Source organism: Brassica rapa, chromosome A07 (genome assembly GCF_000309985.2).
Source record: "Brassica rapa cultivar Chiifu-401-42 chromosome A07, CAAS_Brap_v3.01, whole genome shotgun sequence".
Lineage (NCBI taxonomy): Eukaryota > Viridiplantae > Streptophyta > Magnoliopsida > Brassicales > Brassicaceae > Brassica > Brassica rapa.
Window position 1 is genome coordinate 27643334 of NC_024801.2, and position 19149 is coordinate 27662482.

At 35.3% G+C, this 19149-nt stretch overlaps 4 protein-coding genes and 1 long non-coding RNA gene across 7 annotated transcripts; 4 read left to right on the forward strand and 1 right to left on the reverse strand.

Annotated features, from left to right (window-relative positions):
* Window positions 1-472: 472 nt before the first annotated feature.
* LOC103832195 (L-ascorbate peroxidase T, chloroplastic) lies at window positions 473-2958 on the forward strand. The gene is made up of 10 exons (XM_009108160.3): window positions 473-950; window positions 1027-1248; window positions 1330-1417; window positions 1526-1593; window positions 1671-1757; window positions 1826-1900; window positions 2042-2119; window positions 2200-2304; window positions 2400-2468; window positions 2582-2958. The coding sequence occupies exons 1-10, from the start codon at window positions 600-602 to the stop codon at window positions 2759-2761; spliced, it is 1323 nt and encodes a 440-aa protein (XP_009106408.1). The 5' UTR covers window positions 473-599; the 3' UTR covers window positions 2762-2958.
* On the reverse strand, window positions 2717-4710 carry LOC103832194. The gene is made up of 2 exons (XR_625958.3): window positions 4511-4710; window positions 2717-3336 (listed from the first exon to the last, which is right to left on the reverse strand). It is a non-coding gene; the product is annotated as an uncharacterized LOC103832194 (long non-coding RNA).
* On the forward strand, window positions 3355-8738 carry LOC103832193 (protein ALTERED PHOSPHATE STARVATION RESPONSE 1). 3 transcript variants are annotated; one of them, XM_009108157.3, is made up of 4 exons: window positions 3355-6366; window positions 6962-7131; window positions 7203-7426; window positions 7808-8738. In XM_009108157.3, the coding sequence occupies exons 1-4, from the start codon at window positions 5016-5018 to the stop codon at window positions 8538-8540; spliced, it is 2478 nt and encodes an 825-aa protein (XP_009106405.1). In that variant the 5' UTR covers window positions 3355-5015; the 3' UTR covers window positions 8541-8738. The 3 variants fall into 3 exon arrangements, with proteins under 3 accessions (XP_009106405.1, XP_009106406.1, XP_009106404.1); XM_009108158.3 differs by having other exon boundaries at window positions 7058-7131; XM_009108156.3 differs by having other exon boundaries at window positions 3356-6366; window positions 6932-7131.
* Window positions 8739-11255: 2517 nt separating this feature from the next.
* Window positions 11256-13923, forward strand: LOC103832196 (flotillin-like protein 3). The gene is made up of 3 exons (XM_009108161.2): window positions 11256-12283; window positions 12516-13081; window positions 13200-13923. Exons 1-3 carry the CDS (start codon window positions 11920-11922, stop codon window positions 13671-13673), a joined length of 1404 nt encoding a protein of 467 aa, XP_009106409.1. The 5' UTR covers window positions 11256-11919; the 3' UTR covers window positions 13674-13923.
* A 1537-nt stretch (window positions 13924-15460) lies between these two features.
* LOC103832197 (protein disulfide isomerase-like 1-2) lies at window positions 15461-18330 on the forward strand. Its single transcript, XM_009108162.3, has 10 exons — window positions 15461-15715; window positions 15950-15980; window positions 16063-16350; window positions 16428-16616; window positions 16723-16848; window positions 17105-17242; window positions 17346-17465; window positions 17542-17659; window positions 17740-17852; window positions 17939-18330. Exons 1-10 carry the CDS (start codon window positions 15543-15545, stop codon window positions 18170-18172), a joined length of 1530 nt encoding a protein of 509 aa, XP_009106410.1. The 5' UTR covers window positions 15461-15542; the 3' UTR covers window positions 18173-18330.
* The last annotated feature ends 819 nt before the right edge of the window (window positions 18331-19149 follow it).

Sequence of the window (19149 nt, forward strand, 5' to 3'; positions counted from 1 at the left end):
ATTAATAATTCATTAATACTTCTATTATAATATAAAAATTATTATTATTGTTAATTAGTATAGAATAATAAAAACATTATACCAAATATTTTTTTTGTCGGCAAAAATTATACCAAATAATACATATTTTATAAATATTAAATAGAATTTTCATACGAATATTTTTTGTAAAAAGGTTTAATACATGAAATAGAATGTATACTTTTTGTAACCAAATAAAATTATTGGTTGTAAAGTTATCATTATAATGATTTTTATAATTTCTAATAAAATAATAAATCACTATTAAAAACGGTAAAGTAAAGAAATTTCACTTTTCTAGATTTAAAAAAAAAACAATAATCAGGTATGGTTTCTCTAAATTTAGATAATTCTAAATTAAGAAGAAGCATAATCAGCTATATTTGTAGTAGCAAGTAATATTAGGCGCGTGGGTTTCACTTGTAAAGTTAAATGATAAGAGATATGATTATTATCCAGTTAAGAGTTGAGTGAGTGACTTCAAACACATCCAAGTGGCAAAGCATCCTCTAACTTTCCGACACATCTCCAAGTCTACTTCTCTCCTTCCACCGGTTTCGCCACCGTCCGTGACAACAATGGCTCTTTCTCTCTCCGCCGCATCTCACTCACTCTGCTCCTCCTCCACCACCCGAGTCTCTCTTCCCCCCGCCGCCGTTTCATCCTCTTCCTCCTCCCCATCTTCTCCCTCTCTCGTTTCCTTTTCTTCCTCACATTCCCTCTCTCCTCTCCGAAGCCTCGCCTCCTCCTCCTCCTCTCTCTTCCCCCATTCCCCATCCCTCGTTCAGAGAAAACATACGAACAGAGGCTCTAGTAACACGGTGGTTTCTCCTCCCACACGTGCTGCTGCCTCTGATGCAGCTCAACTAAAAAGCGCTAAAGAAGACATCAAAGTCCTTCTCCGTACAAAGTTCTGCCATCCCATTCTCGTTAAGTATCCCTTCTCTTCTTCTGATATAATGTTTAGGACAGGAGAAGATATTGAGTTTTTGTATTTCATTACAGGTTAGGTTGGGATGGCACGATGCTGGAACGTACAACAAGAACATAGAGGAGTGGCCACAGAGAGGTGGAGCTAACGGAAGTCTTAGATTCGAGCCTGAGCTTAAGCACGCTGCAAACGCTGGTCTCGTTAATGCGTTAAAGCTCATTGAACCTATAAAAGAAAAGTACTCTAACATCTCTTACGCCGACTTGTTCCAGTTAGCTAGTGCCACTGCTGTAGAGGTAATCTTGGGTTTGGTCTAGTAGGTAGGAGATTGACTATCTATGTTGGTTCTTTAATTACTTTTAGTGATAAAACTTTAGGAGGCTGGTGGTCCTGAAATACCGATGAAGTATGGGAGAGTTGATGTCTCGGCGCCTGAGCAGTGTCCTGAAGAAGGAAGACTCCCTGGTTAACTTAAATCTTTCCCCCCATTGTCTGTTACATGGCGTCAATGAGTTTTGTTGTTACAGCTTTTGTTAGGTGAATCCTAGTTTGAAAATATATTTAATGTTTTAGATGCTGGACCGCCTTCACCAGCTGATCATTTGAGAGAAGTCTTCTACAGAATGGGACTAAATGATAAGGTTCAGTTTATTTTATTTTTGTTTGTTCATGTTTATTCTCATTTTCTGACAGTTTGTGGTGGTTATTCTTCAAGCAGGAGATAGTTGCCTTGTCTGGTGCGCACACCCTAGGTCGATCCAGATCAGAACGTAGCGGCTGGGGTAAACCTGAGACAAAGTATACGGTATTAGTTCATAGATATTTACTAATATCTAGCTCCCTTCTTTGTTTAATGGCTATAGTATGTTGCAGAAAGCTGGACCTGGAGAACCAGGAGGACAGTCATGGACAGTGAAATGGCTCAAGTTTGACAATTCCTATTTCAAGGTCTGTCTTATTAATTTAACTTTTAGATTCTAAGCAGTGTTCTAAAAATCGGCTGCCTAACCACTGTCTAGCGATTTCTTGAACATTGATTCTAAGACCTTCAGTTCCTTAAGCACTGACTTACTTGTATGACTTATGCAGGATATCAAAGAAAAGAGGGACGAAGACCTTCTGGTTTTGCCCACTGATGCAGCCCTCTTCGAAGATCCTTCATTCAAGGTTTTACTAATATGCAGCAGAATCATTTCTTTGTTACTTCAAAGATAAAATGCTTTTTTTTTTCAATTTTGCTTTTACAGAACTATGCAGAGAAATATGCTGAAGATCCGGCTGCATTCTTCAAGGACTACGCTGAAGCTCATGCCAAGCTCAGCAATCTTGGTGCAAAGTTTGATCCTCCCGAGGTAACGTCTAGCTACTTTGTGTGTTACTATCTTGAACCATGCACTTAAAATGAACCATGCATAGTCTAAAACTGCTACTACTGAACTTTTATCAGGGCATCATCATTGACAATGGCTCTGTACAAGGAGAGAAGTTCGTAGCTGCTAAATATTCCACCCAAAAGGTTTGTTCTCAGTACTTTGTGTGTTGTAGCTTAATCTGTGATATATATACATTTTAAGTAAATGGTTCTTACTTTTACAAAAATAATAATAATAATAATGTGGATATTGGCAGAAAGAGCTTTCGGATTCGATGAAGAAGAAGATAAGAGCAGAGTATGAAGCTATTGGAGGAAGTCCAGACAAGCCATTGCCCACTAACTACTTCCTCAACATCATAATTGCCATCAGCGTTTTGGTCCTCTTGTTCACTTTCTTGGGTAATAACAACTCCTCTGATTACTCTGGTTTCTAAATTGTTTACATTGTTTTGGTTCTCTCTTTACATATATATACATAACTATGTGATCTTCAAATATTCTTTGTAAACAAGCACATCATTGTAATAATATGGTGAGAGACTATAGACAAAACTACAAAGCATAGCTCTCTTTGATTAGGCTAACCATTGTGCTTGTTTCTACAAGCAAGGAAGATTTTTGTTTTGTTTTTCTTTTAAGAGGAACTTTTCAAGTTTTAAATAAACCACGTGCGGCATGGACGTGCGTAGTTATGGTCAATCAATTTCATTGATACTTTACTTGTTGGGAAAAATCAAAGTTTACAACTAAATGGAATTTATTCAAATATTAAATTATGAATCTAGAAAGGTGTATATGCATTTGTATTGGTTGGTATGGACAACGATGTTCCTACCTCTTAATGACGCAATAAGCTTACGATCAGTCGGTGCGGTTTGGTTAGACTCATTCCCATTTTTCTTATCATCCTCTTTGAAACTTTCTTCTTTTTATTTCTTTTGTATATATGATATGCAAATTGGTGTTGTAGCATCAGATTAGACACACCCACGACCAAACTTATTACACTCTGTCTCACCAGTTTAAAACGGCACACAACAACATGAATAATGTCAGTATTTTTCAGCATTTACAACAAAAGACAGCAATAACTGTTAAGAGATATTGTGAAACTGAAAAGGGACATGATCAGTTGTATATAGATAGATAAATAAGATATCATGTGTATCTATTATGTAATGTTCACTTCTCTATAGAAACTTATAAGTACGAATATAGTATTAGAGTTCAAAAGAGATCCAAATAGATCTAGAAACGTGGCATTTTGAGTGAAGTGAATGAGTTAAAACAACTCATTGCTAAACAACACAATCATTATTGTGTTTTGCCACTTATTATGGACTAATTAAAGCGAAAGCAAGTGGGCAATCATGTAAGTTTAAGTAAGAACATTATTTTTGAGGATAAAAACGAAAAATCCCCATGCTATTAGTTTGGTTGTAATTTGGGTTGGGGGTTGGGACAAGAAAGGTGCATGTGATCTGGATTTGGACTCACATGGCCTACTTTTATTTATCACCCAAGTCTCAATGTGGCATGATATATGCATCATTGTGACAATATTCAAAATACACATGCATTATTGTTACACTATTCAAATAATGAACCGTATGTAGTGAAAGATTCAACTATGTGTGATTTGGATTTGAAGACTATATTCACCAATTTACATTTTGACTATAGTGAACTTACATAAAGACAAAAAAGTCCTGACTTCTTAAACTCAAATTGGTTTTATTGCTTATAAAAATATCTCAAATAGTTTTGATAAGCTTTTTATTATTCAGATTTTTACTTAATTTGATATTTCAGCTAATTATTCTATTTATTTAATACATTAATTTTTGAATCTGTGCTCGTTTCATATTTTTGACTCAACAGAAAACTAACTTGAATTTTCCACAGCATTTTAATATGGAGAATGGACCAATCTAAAAAGAAAAATAAAGATTAGATCCATAATCTACAATTTATTTACTTCTGTATTATTTGGTAACCTATAATCCATTTTTATAGTCCTTTCCTAATTTTATACTTAATCCAAATGATGAAATCTATTTTGTCTGTGGGTAATAAAACAGTAAAGCTTTTATCTACCACTTTTGGATGTATTATGTAGAAACTGTACACCGCTATATCACGCTGTCTACACAAAGATAGAAATAAGAGAAGAAAATACTTACACGTCGTCTTCTACTTTTGATTGTCACTCTCTCCCGGCGAACTAAAAATTCCAGAGAAGAAATATAAAAACATTTTAGTCCCTTTTTAACCATTCCTCGTTGCTCCCACTTTCTCCTTTCCCCAATTTAATTCTGCAATAAATATCCGCCGAGCTTTCATCGCACATCTCTATCCATTAAATCTAGTAAAGTAGTAGTAATAATTAATAGCAAGACGACGACTTTTCTTTTTGTTTTTATTTTTCCCCTTGTTGTCAGTCTCCTTCGTGTATTCACGTTTCGTATAATAAGTCATCAGCAGCAGCAAGCAGCCATGGACTCTTCTGTCTTGTTTCGCTGTTACTCATGCATCACCTTTCTCCCCTGTTCTTTATAACACGACAACATTAAAAAAAAAATAGCCTGTTCCGACAACTTTTTGAAACCATGGTAGCTTCGTGTCCGAAAACAATCGGTCTGAAAAAAAAATGAGACTTGTAACAGAGTTCTTGAGAAAGTCGTTACCATGGGTTGTGGAGGATCTAAGATAGATGATCAGCAGCTTGTGATTCTTTGTAGAGAGCGCAAGGACCTGATCAAAACGGCGTCGCATCACCGCACTGCTCTCGCCGTAGCTCATCTCGTTTACCTCCAGTCTCTACGCGACGTCGGTGAAGCTATCCAGCGTTTCGTTGACGAGGAGAGCGTCGTTAGCTCCACGGCTTCTTCCTCGGCCGTTCTCACGCTTCCCTCCGACGAAGGGAAGCCGAAGAAACGTAGAGGCTCGATCTCTTCCACGTCGATTTCTCATTCGGTTATCGAAGAAGAAGAAGAAGATGGAGAAGACGGTTCGCATTTGAATCTCTCTTCCGGATCTGAATCCGGTTTAGAAGACGATGATCATATCCAAATCGATACCACTCCTGAACCGGACCTAAACCGGTCAAAACAAACATTTTCTCCCGGTTATCCAACAGGCTATGCTCCACCGGGTTATCCATACCCGTATCCGGTTGGAGGATGGGGGTTCAATCCAAACCCGAATCAAGGAATGTATTACATGAAGAAATCTTCAACACCATCTCAACCGTTCGTTTTCAAACCGGAGAATCACCGAGTAGAGCCGTCGGATCCCGGTTATTTCATTAATCCTGGGATAACCGGTTCCGGTTATCTCCCTAATCCTAATTTCTCCGGTTATCCTCCTCCTTCTCCAGCAAAGCCACCACCGGCTCTTCCCTCGCCGCCCAGAGCCTCCACGTGGGACTTTCTGAACGTTTTCGACACGTACGATTACGGAAACGCACGTTCCCGTGCAGCTCCGAGCTACTTGGCGTCGATCTCAAGCAGCCCTGACTCTAAGGAGGTGAGAGAGAGAGAAGGGATCCCTGAGCTAGAAGAAGTCTCAGAGCACGAAGTGATCAAGCAAGTGTACAGACAACGTCCAAAGAGAACAACACCTTTGAAGAAGGTGAAAGAAACTGTGCCTTTGCCGGAAGAATTAGCCACAGATTCAGAGACCGTCTCCACGTTTTCAGGAAGCGACGTGGAGTCTGACTTTCACTATGTTAAGAGCAGTAACAGTTCGAGTGGACAGGAGACGATCGTGGAGACGGAGAGCTATGGGAACAAGAAAGGAGTGAGCTTGGAGTTGGAGGAGGAAGCGAGTACTTCTTCTTCTTCTTTTGATGTTGAGTCTTCTTCTAAGATGAGTAGCTTTACGAGTTTGTCGATTCGTGGAACTAGGGAGATTAAGGAAGTTGTGGAGGAGATTAAAAGTGAGTTTGAGATTGCTTCTTCGTGTGGGAAGGAGGTTGCTATGCTTCTTGAGGTCAGCAAGTTGCCTTATCAGCATAAAGACAAGGGTGGCTTGAAAGGTAACCTTGTCTTGCTTGTCTGAGCTTCTGATATAGTACTCTTAGATGAGAGCATTGTTTCCTTTTGATTCAAGATTCAGAATAAGCCATGATCATGCATTTTGCATAGGTTTTTTTCAATGTCAAAAAATCGATAGGCGGCAACTAGACGCTTTGTAGGAGTCGGAGTGTATGTAGAGGAGACTAGAAATTAAAAATAATTTATTATATATTATATATCTATATTAGACATTTTAATTTTTAAGTTTTGTTATAAAACTATTTTCATGATTATAAAAATTTAATAATTTTTTTGAAATAAATAAAAAGTTAAATATTCATAGAAAAGAAATCAGAATTTGTGGACTTACACTAACATTGTCATTTGATCTAACCTATTTACGTCAATTTAAATCGAACTAGACCAACTTAGATTCATTTTCATCGATTTAGAACTGTTTAAACCCATTTGAACTGCTTAAATCGGATTTTTAAAAATATGACTGACTAAACCGATTTTTAGAATATTAGGTTTTTCTTGAGTGCTAGAGTTTGCTGGACTGTGACCAAATGTTTTATGTTTCAGTTATCTTATCTAGGATCATGTATCTTGTAGCACCGTCCAAACGCTCTAAGCCAGAACTATCAATACGACTAACATCTAGGACACTGCAAATGGCAAAAGCATATAATGAGCAAGATGTTAATGTAGGCTTCACTGGAAACCTCTCATCAACCTTGGAGAAACTCTATGCGTGGGAAAAGAAACTCTACAAGGAAGTCAAGGTACTACAATGCTTTCATATTTGCTCTTTTTAGATTCTTGCATCTCGTGACAATTGTGGTTCTGATGTCAGGGAGAAGAGAAGCTTCGTTCCATCTATGAAGAGAAGTGCAAGTCACTGAAGAAAATGGACTCTCATGGAGCAGAAGCTACCAAGATTGAGGCCACTCGAGCATACATCAGGAAGCTTCTGATGAAAATAGATATCTCTATAAGATCAGTTGATTCTATTTCAAGAAGGATCCATAAACTTAGAGATGAAGAGTTGCAGCCACAGCTCACACAGCTTATTCATGGGTAAGTCATCTTTCCCAGTGTTATGGACCATGAGACAAAAAAAAAATTAAATCTCCAAACTAATATTTTTTTTTTTTTAAATCTGATAGATATTTTTTTTTGAAAATACTAAAAGTAGTTTTTTAAATAAAACTGTCATAAAAACAAAAGTACTTTCATATTAAAATTTTTTGACCATTTTTCTTACTTTTAATATAAAAATACATGCATTTTTAAAAGATCGGATTCTTATCTATTAATAAATAAGGAGACAACGGATTAGAACCGGGGTGTTTGCACACTTGTCCCTTATATAAGCCGACACTGATCTTCCCGCACATACCTATACATAGTGTAAACTGCAGCAAACAAAAATAAAACCTTATATTTGTGCTTTTGAAGGTTGGTGAGAATGTGGAGATCAATGCTGAAGTGCCACCAGAAACAGTTCCAAGCCATCATGGAAACCAAGGTTCAGTCCGTAAAGGCCAACACCGTCTCTAGCTCGAAAGCATTTCTTGATCTTGAGACGGAGCTAAGAGACTGGTGCATCAGCTTCAACGAATGGGTGAAAACGCAGAAATTATACGTCCACTCTCTAAACAAATGGCTCTCGAAGTGTCTCCACTACGAGCCAGAGGTGACAGAGGACGGTTACGCTCCTTTCTCACCTAGCCAGATCGGTGCACCGCCAATCTTTACCATTTGCAAAGACTGGCAAGAAGCGATGGGGAGAGTATCCGGAGAGAAAGTGAGCAACGCAATGCAAGGTTTCGCTTCGAACTTACACGAGCTGTGGGAGAAGCAAGAGGAAGAAGAGCAAAGGGTCAGAGCATTAGAGATGGAGGTTCGGGATCATGCAGAGTCTGATAAGAGAAGTGTGGTTTCTAAAGGTCGGTCGGAGAGCGGAGTGTCGGTTTTGGATGATCTGAGAGTGGATTTGGATTCGATGAGGAAGAAGCTGGCGGAGGAGAGAGGTAAACGTAAAGAAAACACTGTGAAGGTGGCGTCTTCGAGTAGCAGTACGTTGAAAGGTGGATTGGCTCCTGTTTTTGATGCGTTGAGAAAATTCAACGTAGAGGTTGTGAAGGCTCATGGAATTGTTAGGCTTCAACATCCTCAGACTTCTTCTTGAGTATAGAGAGAAAGCCACATTTTGCAACGTTTTGGAGTTTTGTTACTTGAAAGTTAGATATCCCTTATATATTAATTGAGGAACATTTGAAAAGATGTAACCTTGATTTTGTATTAATTAAAAGAGGCCCCAATGCATAGGTGGCACTCAATTAGATAGTCAATTACATTCAATTGAAAAATAAGTAGGTCCACATTCGATTTTTATATGTTGTTAGATATATAAGTTGGTCAAACTATATGATATAATGATATGATATGATATTTTCTTTCCTTAAATAAAACCTACGGAATTACCATAAATGACTAATATATATATGACAACTAATGAGTTTAATAATAAAGATTTGATAACAATGTATATCTCCTCCATCATTTTTTGTTTAATTTTATATTATTAAAATAAATTAAACAATCAAATTAGCTATAAAAATAAAATTTAGATTTTTTCGTATATGTTATATTTTGAATTTTTAAAAACGACAATAAATGACTAAAACTATTAAAATTATTATGTTAAAAATTAATGATCAATGGTTTAACATTTTTATTATAAGAAGATACACATGATTTTAAAACCATATGAGTAAAAAATATCATTTAATAATAAAATAAATATATATATATATATATTAAACATTATATACCATAAGATTACATAAATATTTTAATATTAAAACTTTCAATGAATTTTCAAGAACATTTATAAATTATAAACTTATTAAAGATTTCAGATTGAAAATTTTGTTATCGATGATTTAAATATTTTGTTATAAAACGATATGAACGATCATAGAACCGTATGATTATAAATTCTTATTTAATAAGTAACTATACAAAATATACTATTCCTAGAAAAATAGGTTGGTCTATCTTAACTTATATTACACTTTTTAATAAACTAACTATCGAATTGATAAATAACGTACTAAAAAATGTTTTGCACTTTCCTTAAATAAAAGCTACGAAATTACCTAATATGATTAACATATATGTGAAAATTAATTATAATGAATAATAAATATTTGATAACAATTTTTGTATCTTAGTTCTTTTTTTAATTTTATATTATTAAAATATATTTAAAAATCACATTAAATATATAATAAAAATATTTATAATTTTTCTTATATGTTATATTTTGAATTTTTCAAAACGTCTATAAATTATTAGAAATTTGAAGATCCCCACTCTGAAAATTTTGTGATCAATAGATTTTTTTTTGTCGTAATAAGTTACAAATGATCATAAAATTGTATTAGTATGAACTTTTATTTAATATTATAAGAAGATACACATTATTTTAAAACCATATGAGTAAAAAATATCATTTAATAATAAAACCTATATATTTATATATATATATAGATTATACTATATACCATAAGATTACATAAATATTTTAATATTAAAACTTTCAATGAATTTTCAAAAACATTTATAAATTATAAACTTATTAAAGATTTCACATTGAAAATTTTGTTATCGATGATTTAAATATTCAGTTATAAAATGATATGAATGATCATAGAACTGTATGATTATAAATTCTCATTTAATAAATGACTATATAAAATATACTATTCTTAGAAAAATAGGTTGGTCCATCTTGACTTACATTATATTTTTTATTAAACTAACTATCGAATTGATAAATAATCTACCAAATTTTTTTTTGCACTTTCCTTAATTAGAATCTACGAAATTACCTAATATGATTAACGTATATATGAAAATTAATTATTATGAATAATAAATATTTGATAACAATTTTGGTGTCTTAGTTCTTTTTTTTTAATTTTATATTATTGAAAGATATTAAAAAATCACATTAAATATATACTAAACATTTATATTTTTTCTTATATGTTATATTTGAATTTTTCAAAACGTCTATATATTATTAGAAATTTGAATATTCCCACCCTGAAAATTTTGTGATCAATAGATTATTTTTTTGTTATAATAAGTTACAAATGATCATAAAATATAACGCATATGAATTTTTATTTAATAAATATTCAAACTAAATAATATATATATATATATAAACACTAATGATTTAAAGCAACAAGATTGGCTGATCAATTTAGTCGTCCAGTTGAAATCTTTCAAAAGTATGTGAAGGACTAAAGTCAAAGTAAATATGGATTTAGTATAATAATTATATTTTACTAACCAAATACCAAAAAAACCGAACCGATACGAAACCAACCCGATATCCGGATTGAACACCCGTAATCCAAATGAAGCCAAACTATTGTTTCATTCTCCAAAATATAATAAAAATAATAACTTAATCCCGCGCAAAGCGCGGGTCTTATCCTAGTAGATATAGATTCCACATTCAAGAAAAAGAAACAAGATTTTTTAAGTATTTGACCTCGTATATTATAGTATACGGTCTCTGTGTTATTTGTTCATTACATAAGGTTAGTTCTATCTGTTATAAACGAATGAATGCATTAAATCTTTTTGGATAAAATATTAAAACCATTTTAAACCACTCCCTTATCCCATATGACGGCTTAGCCGTGAATCTTCATATGCTAGGTAGAATTATAGATTGTAAAATTGTCTGTAATATTTTTTATAGTTGTAATAGCATAACTATTTAGCGTTAAAAAAATTACTCTCCTAATTTCTAATAATTTATATTCTCTTTGTTCATCTTTTTAAGATATTAAATACATTATATATAATTTATATTTCCATTTCAAAAGATGATTAAGTATTAACATTGATGGACAAGGATAATTTCACGACGAAGTAATAATCGAATCGACGAATTGTTCTTAATATATATATATATATATACGACATCTTTTATTGATATGCTTTTTTCGTAGCACATAACCACGGTACGACTTTGACTCCAACACTGGAAATTAAATTTGCATCACTGGAAATTAAATTTGCATCACTGGAAATTTGCATCACTGGAAATTAAATTTCAAATTTGGTGTTGAAATATTTAAATTTTAACCATTAGGTCACAGTATTTTTCACTTTTTTGTATTGAAAAATGTAAGATGTTGATGAAAACACAAATATTTATAAAATTACTTTTACCTAGGAGCTTTTTTGTTAGATAAAAATCGTATATATATATATATTTGTGTCAACTATATCATTAACTTGATTACACAAGAATTTATTTAGTAGACGTTGTCAAAATATTTGAAAAAATCTTGTTGGTCAAGAAATTGAAAAGGCAAGATTGTTGCGTCCTCCTATTAATAGAAACTGAAAATAATATTTGTTAAATTTCCTCTGATTTTTCCTAACTACGCGTATTTGAGGAGTTATATAAGTAACATCGTCTTATGATCTCTATCTACGCAAAACAAACCTAAAGAAAGTCCAAAGAAAAATAAATAATGAGTTACAAAATCGCTAGAGCATCGGAGTATCTTGCCATCACCGGTGGTGGAATCAAAGACATCAAGCTTGCCAAGTCTTCTTGGGTGCTTCCATGGCAGTCTTGCACCGTCTTCGATGTTTCTCCGGTCAACTACACGTTCGAAGTCCAGGCCATGAGTTCCGAGAAGCTCCCTTTTGTTATCCCCGCCGTTTTCACCATCGGTCCACGTGTCGATGACCCTCATGCTCTCTTGCTGTACGCCATGCTCATGTCTCAACACGATAAACACTCGAACCACGTCAACGAGCTTGTTCAGGGTGTTATCGAAGGAGAGACTCGTGTTCTTGTTGCCTCCATGACCATGGAAGAAGTCTTCAAAGGTAATAATAATCATATTCACACGTCTTTTATCTACTTCTCACTACTCATTCAAAAAGTCTCTTACTAATCAGTTGAATATTATTTATATAATATATATTTTCTAAACTTCCTATGTGAGACTTTGATATTTCATCAGTTAGTTTGTTAGGTTAGATGAACTAGGGTTTCTCCGGTAAAACTTGTGTGCTTCTTTTGCTTGTGTTACAATCCAGTTCTTGATTTTAACTGTAGGAACAAAGGAGTTCAAGAAGGAAGTGTTTGAAAAGGTTCAGCTTGAGTTAAACCAGTTTGGTCTTGTGATCTACAACGCTAATGTTAAGCAGCTTGTTGATGTCCCTGGACATGAGTACTTCTCTTACTTGGGTCAGAAGACTCAGATGGAAGCAGCTAACCAAGCCAAGATCGATGTAGCAGAGGCAAAGATGAAGGGAGAAGTGGGTGCCAAAGAAAGGACCGGGCTCACAATTCAGAATGCAGCAAAGATTGACGCAGAGTCAAAGATCATCTCCACTCAGAGGAAAGGAGAAGGGACAAAGGAAGAGATCAAGGTGAAGAGTGAGGTCCAAGTCTTTCAGAATGAGAAGGAGGCTCTTGTTGCTAAAGCTGACGCAGCACTTGCGATTCAGAAGGCTGCTTTAACCAAAAGCTCTCGTGTGGCTGAGGTTGAAGCTGCCAAGGCAGTTGCTATGAGAGAAGCTGAGCTTCAAACTCAAGTTGAGAAAATGAATGCTTTGACTCGGACAGAGAAGCTCAAAGCTGAGTTCCTCAGCAAAGCCACTGTTGAGTATGAAACCAAGGTATTAACCCGTCAGGCCATCGTCTAGACTTTTTTTTTTAATGAATGTTAAATTTATTCTGATAAAAAAAAATTTACAACTTCTGTGACTTTAAACATTGTTTTTATTGTTATGATAGGTGCAAGAAGCAAACTGGGAGTTATATAACAAGCAAAAGAAAGCAGAAGCTGTTCTGTACGAGAAGCAGAAGCAAGCGGAGGCGACGAAAGCTGCAGCTGATGCTGCCTTCTATGCTAAACAGAGAGAAGCAGAGGGAATTGTCGCGATGGCCAATGCTCAAGGGACTTATATCAAGACCCTCCTAGGCGCTGTTAACAACGACTACTCAGCAATGAGAGACTTCTTGATGATCAACAATGGGGTTTACCAGGATATCGCCAAGACCAATGCTATTGCCATCAAGGACTTGCAGCCTAAGATCAGTGTGTGGAACCAAGGTGGTGCCGATCAGGGGATGAGTGGTGGTGGTATGAAGGATATTGCTGGACTCTACAAGATGTTGCCACCGGTTCTTGATACGGTTTATGAGCAGACTGGGATGCAGCCACCGGCTTGGATTGGTACACTACGTGGTGCTGAGCCTAGCCGTTGAAAGGTCTAAAAGTGCTTTCTTTTATTTTATTTTATTTTATGCTTTTGGAGGATATCTTTTATGCTTGTGACTTGGAAGTCAAGTCAGCGTTTGTAAATAACTCCAGTTTCGTGATTGAGAAATATGGGTTTTAATCAGTCAGTGAAATCGGTATTTTAGTCTAAACTGTTATTTTAGAATTTTTATATTTTTCTATGCAATGTACCTTTATAATATATATTAATTCTAATTAATAATATCTTTAAATCTACTCATTCTGCGCAGAGCTGATTATCACCTAGTTGAAGTTGTATATTGAATATTGACTAGTGGATAAAACTGCGATAGTAGGCACTAGGCACAATTGAGTTTTTTTTTTTCTTTAAAGCTTGACTATGTTACACAAAGGAGTTGACAAATAAAAAACGTTACACGATAGCAGTCACATTTGCTAATAAAGTTTTGTAACATTATTCTACATATACATACAAGTCTATCCGTTGCAAATTGTGATAAATTACAGCAATAATTTCAAAAATATAATAAACTTTTTTTCCGTAAGACATGTATCCAGAGGATCTAGACTGTCCTAGCAACTACTCATCTATGCAAAGAAATTGAGGGCCATTACACTACACCAATTAGTAAACGATAACTGAAAAATGGTGATAATAGCCATGTCATGAAAACGTATAATCTTTTTTTTTTGTACACAAGCAACCCACTAAACATGAGTCATGACTGTGTAAATTAATATCACATATAATTTTGTGATTTCTTATGGAGAGTCATTTCTATTGCTGCTGATCAGTACGAGTTCTCGAGTGCATGCCTATGCTATCTTCTTGGAGTTGGGTATATGCTTCATGCGCTTGTTTTGGTATCTATATCCTCATTATCATTTGCGTTATTGTGCATGCTTCTTATGCTTTGTGTATCTTCCTTGTTGTAACCTCTTTGCCTTAGGGCATCTCCATCCATACTCCATTTTTTCCTTTAAAATGAAGTAAAAGTGAATATGGAGTAAGAAATGCTCCAACCCAACTTCATATCTCACTCCATAATGAAAATTACTCTATAAATGGAGTAAACTATTTTTTGTTTGGTCATCACTCCATAATGGAGTGAGAAATGAAATAGGATTGGAGCAATTTTACTTCATTTTCACTTCTACTCTATTTTGAAGGAAAAAATGGAATTTTACATTGGAAATGCTCTTAGGACACAACAATGACAACTCTTAAAACCTTAATTTAAGAGTAATTATATTTTAAGTATACAGATACAAGGCAATGTTGCCATTGTGAAGCAATATGGCAACATCCCTATTGAGAAATGAAGATTAACATGTTATGCATGAACTAGGCAGCGTTATCGAATTTTATCAAAAGTCAAACCTCCATAGCTCCATTAAACCATTTACATACAATTTTTAATCATTCATTTTAAAACGCAATTTATTTTTATGCTGACTATTCCGACCAAAACGGACAAGGAGGAGACCAATCAGCAACCGCCACGTCTTTCTGAGAAGATCAAATCATTTAAGAAATGGTTTTCATTGATGTAGACAAATTTGTCTAATCCCCATTACGATAGTCTGACTGATGGTTATGGAAGTAAATAACGAAAAATTTAATGTCCCTTCCTCGCGGTCAAAAAGTCAATAAAAATCCTTTTCAAAGGCAGTAAAAAAAAACACAATGACAAGGTGTATCCAATCATAGAACGACACGTGTATTACTGACCATTGAGAAGCCATCGTCCACGTGTAATTTCACTTCTCTCTAGTGAAAAAAAAACGCTTTATATAAATATCTCTCCTCGTTCATCGCTTCCTCCTCACACGAATATTCCTACACAGAGGAGGAAGAGAGAGAGAGAGCGATAATGGCGTCTAACGGCTTCGCGATGCTATCGATCCTTGTGTTAGCTCTCTTCGCTTCGTCTATTAGAAGCGAAGAGACGGAGACGAAGGAGTTCGTCTTGACTCTCGATCACTCCAACTTCACCGATACCATCAACAAGCACGACTTCATCGTCGTCGAATTCTACGCCCCTTGGTTAGATCTGATTCTCTGTTTACGTAGATCGTGTTGATTATAGCTCATCGGATTACATTAGCATGTTGATATTGATGAATCGACTAGAGATTTAAGTGTTTCGATCTTAGGATTCAAATGTTTGATTGATTCAGAATCCATTAGCGTATTGTTTTGATGAATCGATTAGAATTTCAAATTTGTTTTTAGGATAATAATTATGAAATTAAGAATCTCTGTTTCGTTTGGTTTCAGGTGTGGCCACTGCAAGAGTCTTGCTCCTGAGGTATATTTATTATATTCATGAGAAAAAAATATATTTTATTATGGCTAGATTCAAGCAACGTTGGTGTTATTTTGCTTTACAGTATGAGAAGGCTGCAGCAGAGTTGAGCAGCCAAAGCCCTCCCATCTTCCTCGCCAAGATTGATGCTAGCGAGGAGTCTAACAAAGGTATTGCGAACGACTACAAGATTCAGGGATTCCCAACTATCAAGATTCTGAGGAAGGGTGGGAAGTCGATTCAAGATTACAACGGACCTCGTGAAGCTGCGGGTATTGTGACTTATGTGAAGAAGCAGAGTGGACCTGCTTCTGCTGAGATTAAGTCTGCTGATGGTGCTGGTGAGGTTATTGGTGAGAAGAGTGTTGTTGCTGTAAGTGAAAGTGTTTCTCATGTTATTACTTTTTCCATTGATTTTATCAAGTATTGTAATGGATGATTTTGTCTTAGGTTGGTGTGTTCCCTAAGTTATCCGGTGAGGAGTTTGATTCTTTCATGGCTCTTGCTGAGAAATTGCGCGCTGACTATGATTTCGCACACACTTTGGACGCCAAGCTTCTTCCCCGTGGAGACTCATCTGTGGCGGGACCTGTGGTGAGGCTGTTCAAGCCTTTTGATGAACTGTTTGTCGATTCTAAGGTATAAAGGAAACTTGTAATTTTGTACGTTACATCAATGAGTAGCCTTGTTATACGCAATAATGTTGCAGATTTCTTAATTTGATTTTATGAATAATGAATTTCAGGATTTCAATGGAGAAGCTTTGGAGAAGTTTGTCAAAGAATCAAGCATTCCTCTTGTTACTGTCTTTGACAAAGATCCAAGCAACCACCCATATGTTTCCAAATTCTTTGACAACCCTGCCACTAAGGTAAAATTTATTTTATAACTGATTTAGTAATAGTAACTTGTTCATGGCTGCCTATGGACAAAGCTCTGATAATATAGCATATTCGCTGAATTAGGGGAATAGATCTATCATAACTCTCTCTATATTGTGTCAATGAGTTTGTTATAATAATGAGTTTATTGAAACATTTGTTTGTTCTGCTTTTCAACATGTTATTAAATGTTCAGTCTTGTATGATCTTCTAATTTTGATGGGTAAGTAATGTTTTGAAATTCAGGTGATGATGTTCGTTAACTTCACTGGAGAAACAGCAGAATCTCTAAAATCAAAGTTCCGTGAAGTTGCTACATCCTCCAAAGGACAAGATCTTGCCTTCCTTGTTGGTGATGCCGAGAGCAGCCAAGGCGCTTTGCAGGTTTACACATTTTTCACTTCGTCTCTTCTAAACATTTCCTTCTGCTGTAGTTTACACACATTACTAAGCAGGATTTTTTTCTTTTCATGTATTGGTTTAACAGTACTTTGGACTCGAAGAGAGCCAAGTTCCCCTCATCATCATCCAGACTCCTGACAGCAAGAAGTATCTGAAAGCAAACGTTGTGGTTGACCAGATTGAATCATGGATGAAGGACTTCAAGGTTTCATTCTCTTTACACACATCCTCGTGAAATTTTATCAAATATAAACTAACCTAAAGACGCATGTTTCCTTCAGGACGGGAAAGTTGCCGCCCACAAAAAATCTCAGCCTATCCCAGCTGAGAACAACGAGCCAGTTAAGGTTGTTGTAGCTGAGAGCCTTGACGAGATGGTTTTCAACTCTGGAAAGAATGGTGAGAATATTTTAACTCTTTTGTCGATTTTCTTGCAAAACAACAACTGATATAAAACAATCAAATACTACTCTTGTCAGTCTTGATTGAATTCTACGCACCATGGTGTGGACACTGCCAAAAGCTTGCGCCAATCTTGGACGAAGTGGCTTTGGCGTTCCAGAACGACCCAAGTGTCATCGTAGCAAAACTAGTAAGCCTCTTTTGCTTTTGTTCTACATGTCTTTCTCACTGGATGATGATGGAATTAACATCGAATGTCCGTGTGTGTGTGTACAGGACGCAACCGCAAATGATATCCCAAGCGATACCTTTGATGTGAAAGGCTTCCCAACCATTTACTTCAGATCAGCAGATGGAAAGGTTGTAGTGTACGAAGGAAGCAGGACAAAGGAAGACTTCATAAGCTTCATTGAGAAGAACAAGCCAGCTTCTCATAGTGAAGAGTCTTCTACTACTGTTAGAAGTGGAGAACACAAGACTGAGGAATCGGCCGCAAAGGACGAGCTGTAAAAGCCTTTGTTTTTCTTCTTTTTTTTTTGCTTTTATCTCTTTCTGACATTTGAACTCCAATGTTACCCGGTAATAAAAGTTTCGATCAAATAAAAAAGCCTATTAATCATCTACTCTGTTTCATGTTTGAGCATAAGAGGGTTGGTTAGTTTTGTATCTATTCCGTTAAATGAACTTCTCTTAAAGGTTTAAGAAAATCGTCCTTTTATTTGAATGATTTCATCATAGTGGTTAAACTAAAAATCTATGATAGGTTAAAATTTATTAATTTACTAAGCAAATGAATGAGCGTAACATATGGAACAACAGTGTACTTGTTGTTGGGAAATTTGTTCCGTGTCAGAAGACATTTATGTGTTTAGTAAGGGAATCAGAAAGATCTTTTCAAAAGGCTTAGAAATCTCAAATCGTTAACATGTTTACAATACTAAATTTACCGCGAAAACAACGATACTAATACAAACCATTTACCGTCTTGTTTCTCCAGTGAAAGGAGAAGATGTAGAGTGTCGACGCGTGTTCATTAACTTCGATTTGTATACGACTACAGTCTACAGCTACACGCGTCTTAATGCATGTTACTGGAGTTTCAAGCGAAAATCTTGAACCATTCTCGTGTCGAATTTTTTTATGACCTGCTTCGGATCTCCCACCACCACCAGGAAAACAATTGGCGATCCATGTATATGAAGTGGACCCACTTCAGAAGAATGGATTCAACATTAGCGTTATATAGTTTATCTGGTATTCAAAATACATGGGCCTGTATGTTAGTATAAGATTTGTTTTATTATTTTAATATTTGACTAGATTTCCATCCGCACAACCGCGCGGGTATATATTTTCACATTTATATATGTAGACATTTGTTTTACATAATTATTATATATTTTTAATGTTACTCACATATTTAAATGTTTGTATAATTATGCCAAATATAATAATTTTATAGTTTTCATGCTGTAAATTAAACTCAT

Excerpts from the sequence above, each read along its gene's own strand:
- LOC103832195 (XM_009108160.3), top strand. The coding sequence starts at position 600 with ATGGCTCTTTCTCTCTCCGCCGCATCTCACTCACTCTGCTCCTCCTCC. Across the intron at positions 1,594-1,670 it reads GAATGGGACTAAATGATAAG|GAGATAGTTGCCTTGTCTGG; the intron begins GTTCAGTTTATT and ends TTCTTCAAGCAG. Across the intron at positions 2,305-2,399 it reads CAAAGTTTGATCCTCCCGAG|GGCATCATCATTGACAATGG; the intron begins GTAACGTCTAGC and ends AACTTTTATCAG.
- LOC103832193 (XM_009108156.3), top strand. The coding sequence starts at position 5,016 with ATGGGTTGTGGAGGATCTAAGATAGATGATCAGCAGCTTGTGATTCTT. Across the intron at positions 6,367-6,931 it reads AGACAAGGGTGGCTTGAAAG|TTATCTTATCTAGGATCATG; the intron begins GTAACCTTGTCT and ends TTTATGTTTCAG. Across the intron at positions 7,132-7,202 it reads AACTCTACAAGGAAGTCAAG|GGAGAAGAGAAGCTTCGTTC; the intron begins GTACTACAATGC and ends TTCTGATGTCAG.
- LOC103832197 (XM_009108162.3), top strand. The coding sequence starts at position 15,543 with ATGGCGTCTAACGGCTTCGCGATGCTATCGATCCTTGTGTTAGCTCTC. Across the intron at positions 15,716-15,949 it reads GTCGAATTCTACGCCCCTTG|GTGTGGCCACTGCAAGAGTC; the intron begins GTTAGATCTGAT and ends GTTTGGTTTCAG. Across the intron at positions 16,617-16,722 it reads AACTGTTTGTCGATTCTAAG|GATTTCAATGGAGAAGCTTT; the intron begins GTATAAAGGAAA and ends AATGAATTTCAG.
- LOC103832196 (XM_009108161.2), top strand. The coding sequence starts at position 11,920 with ATGAGTTACAAAATCGCTAGAGCATCGGAGTATCTTGCCATCACCGGT. Across the intron at positions 12,284-12,515 it reads CATGGAAGAAGTCTTCAAAG|GAACAAAGGAGTTCAAGAAG; the intron begins GTAATAATAATC and ends TTTTAACTGTAG. Across the intron at positions 13,082-13,199 it reads CTGTTGAGTATGAAACCAAG|GTGCAAGAAGCAAACTGGGA; the intron begins GTATTAACCCGT and ends TTGTTATGATAG.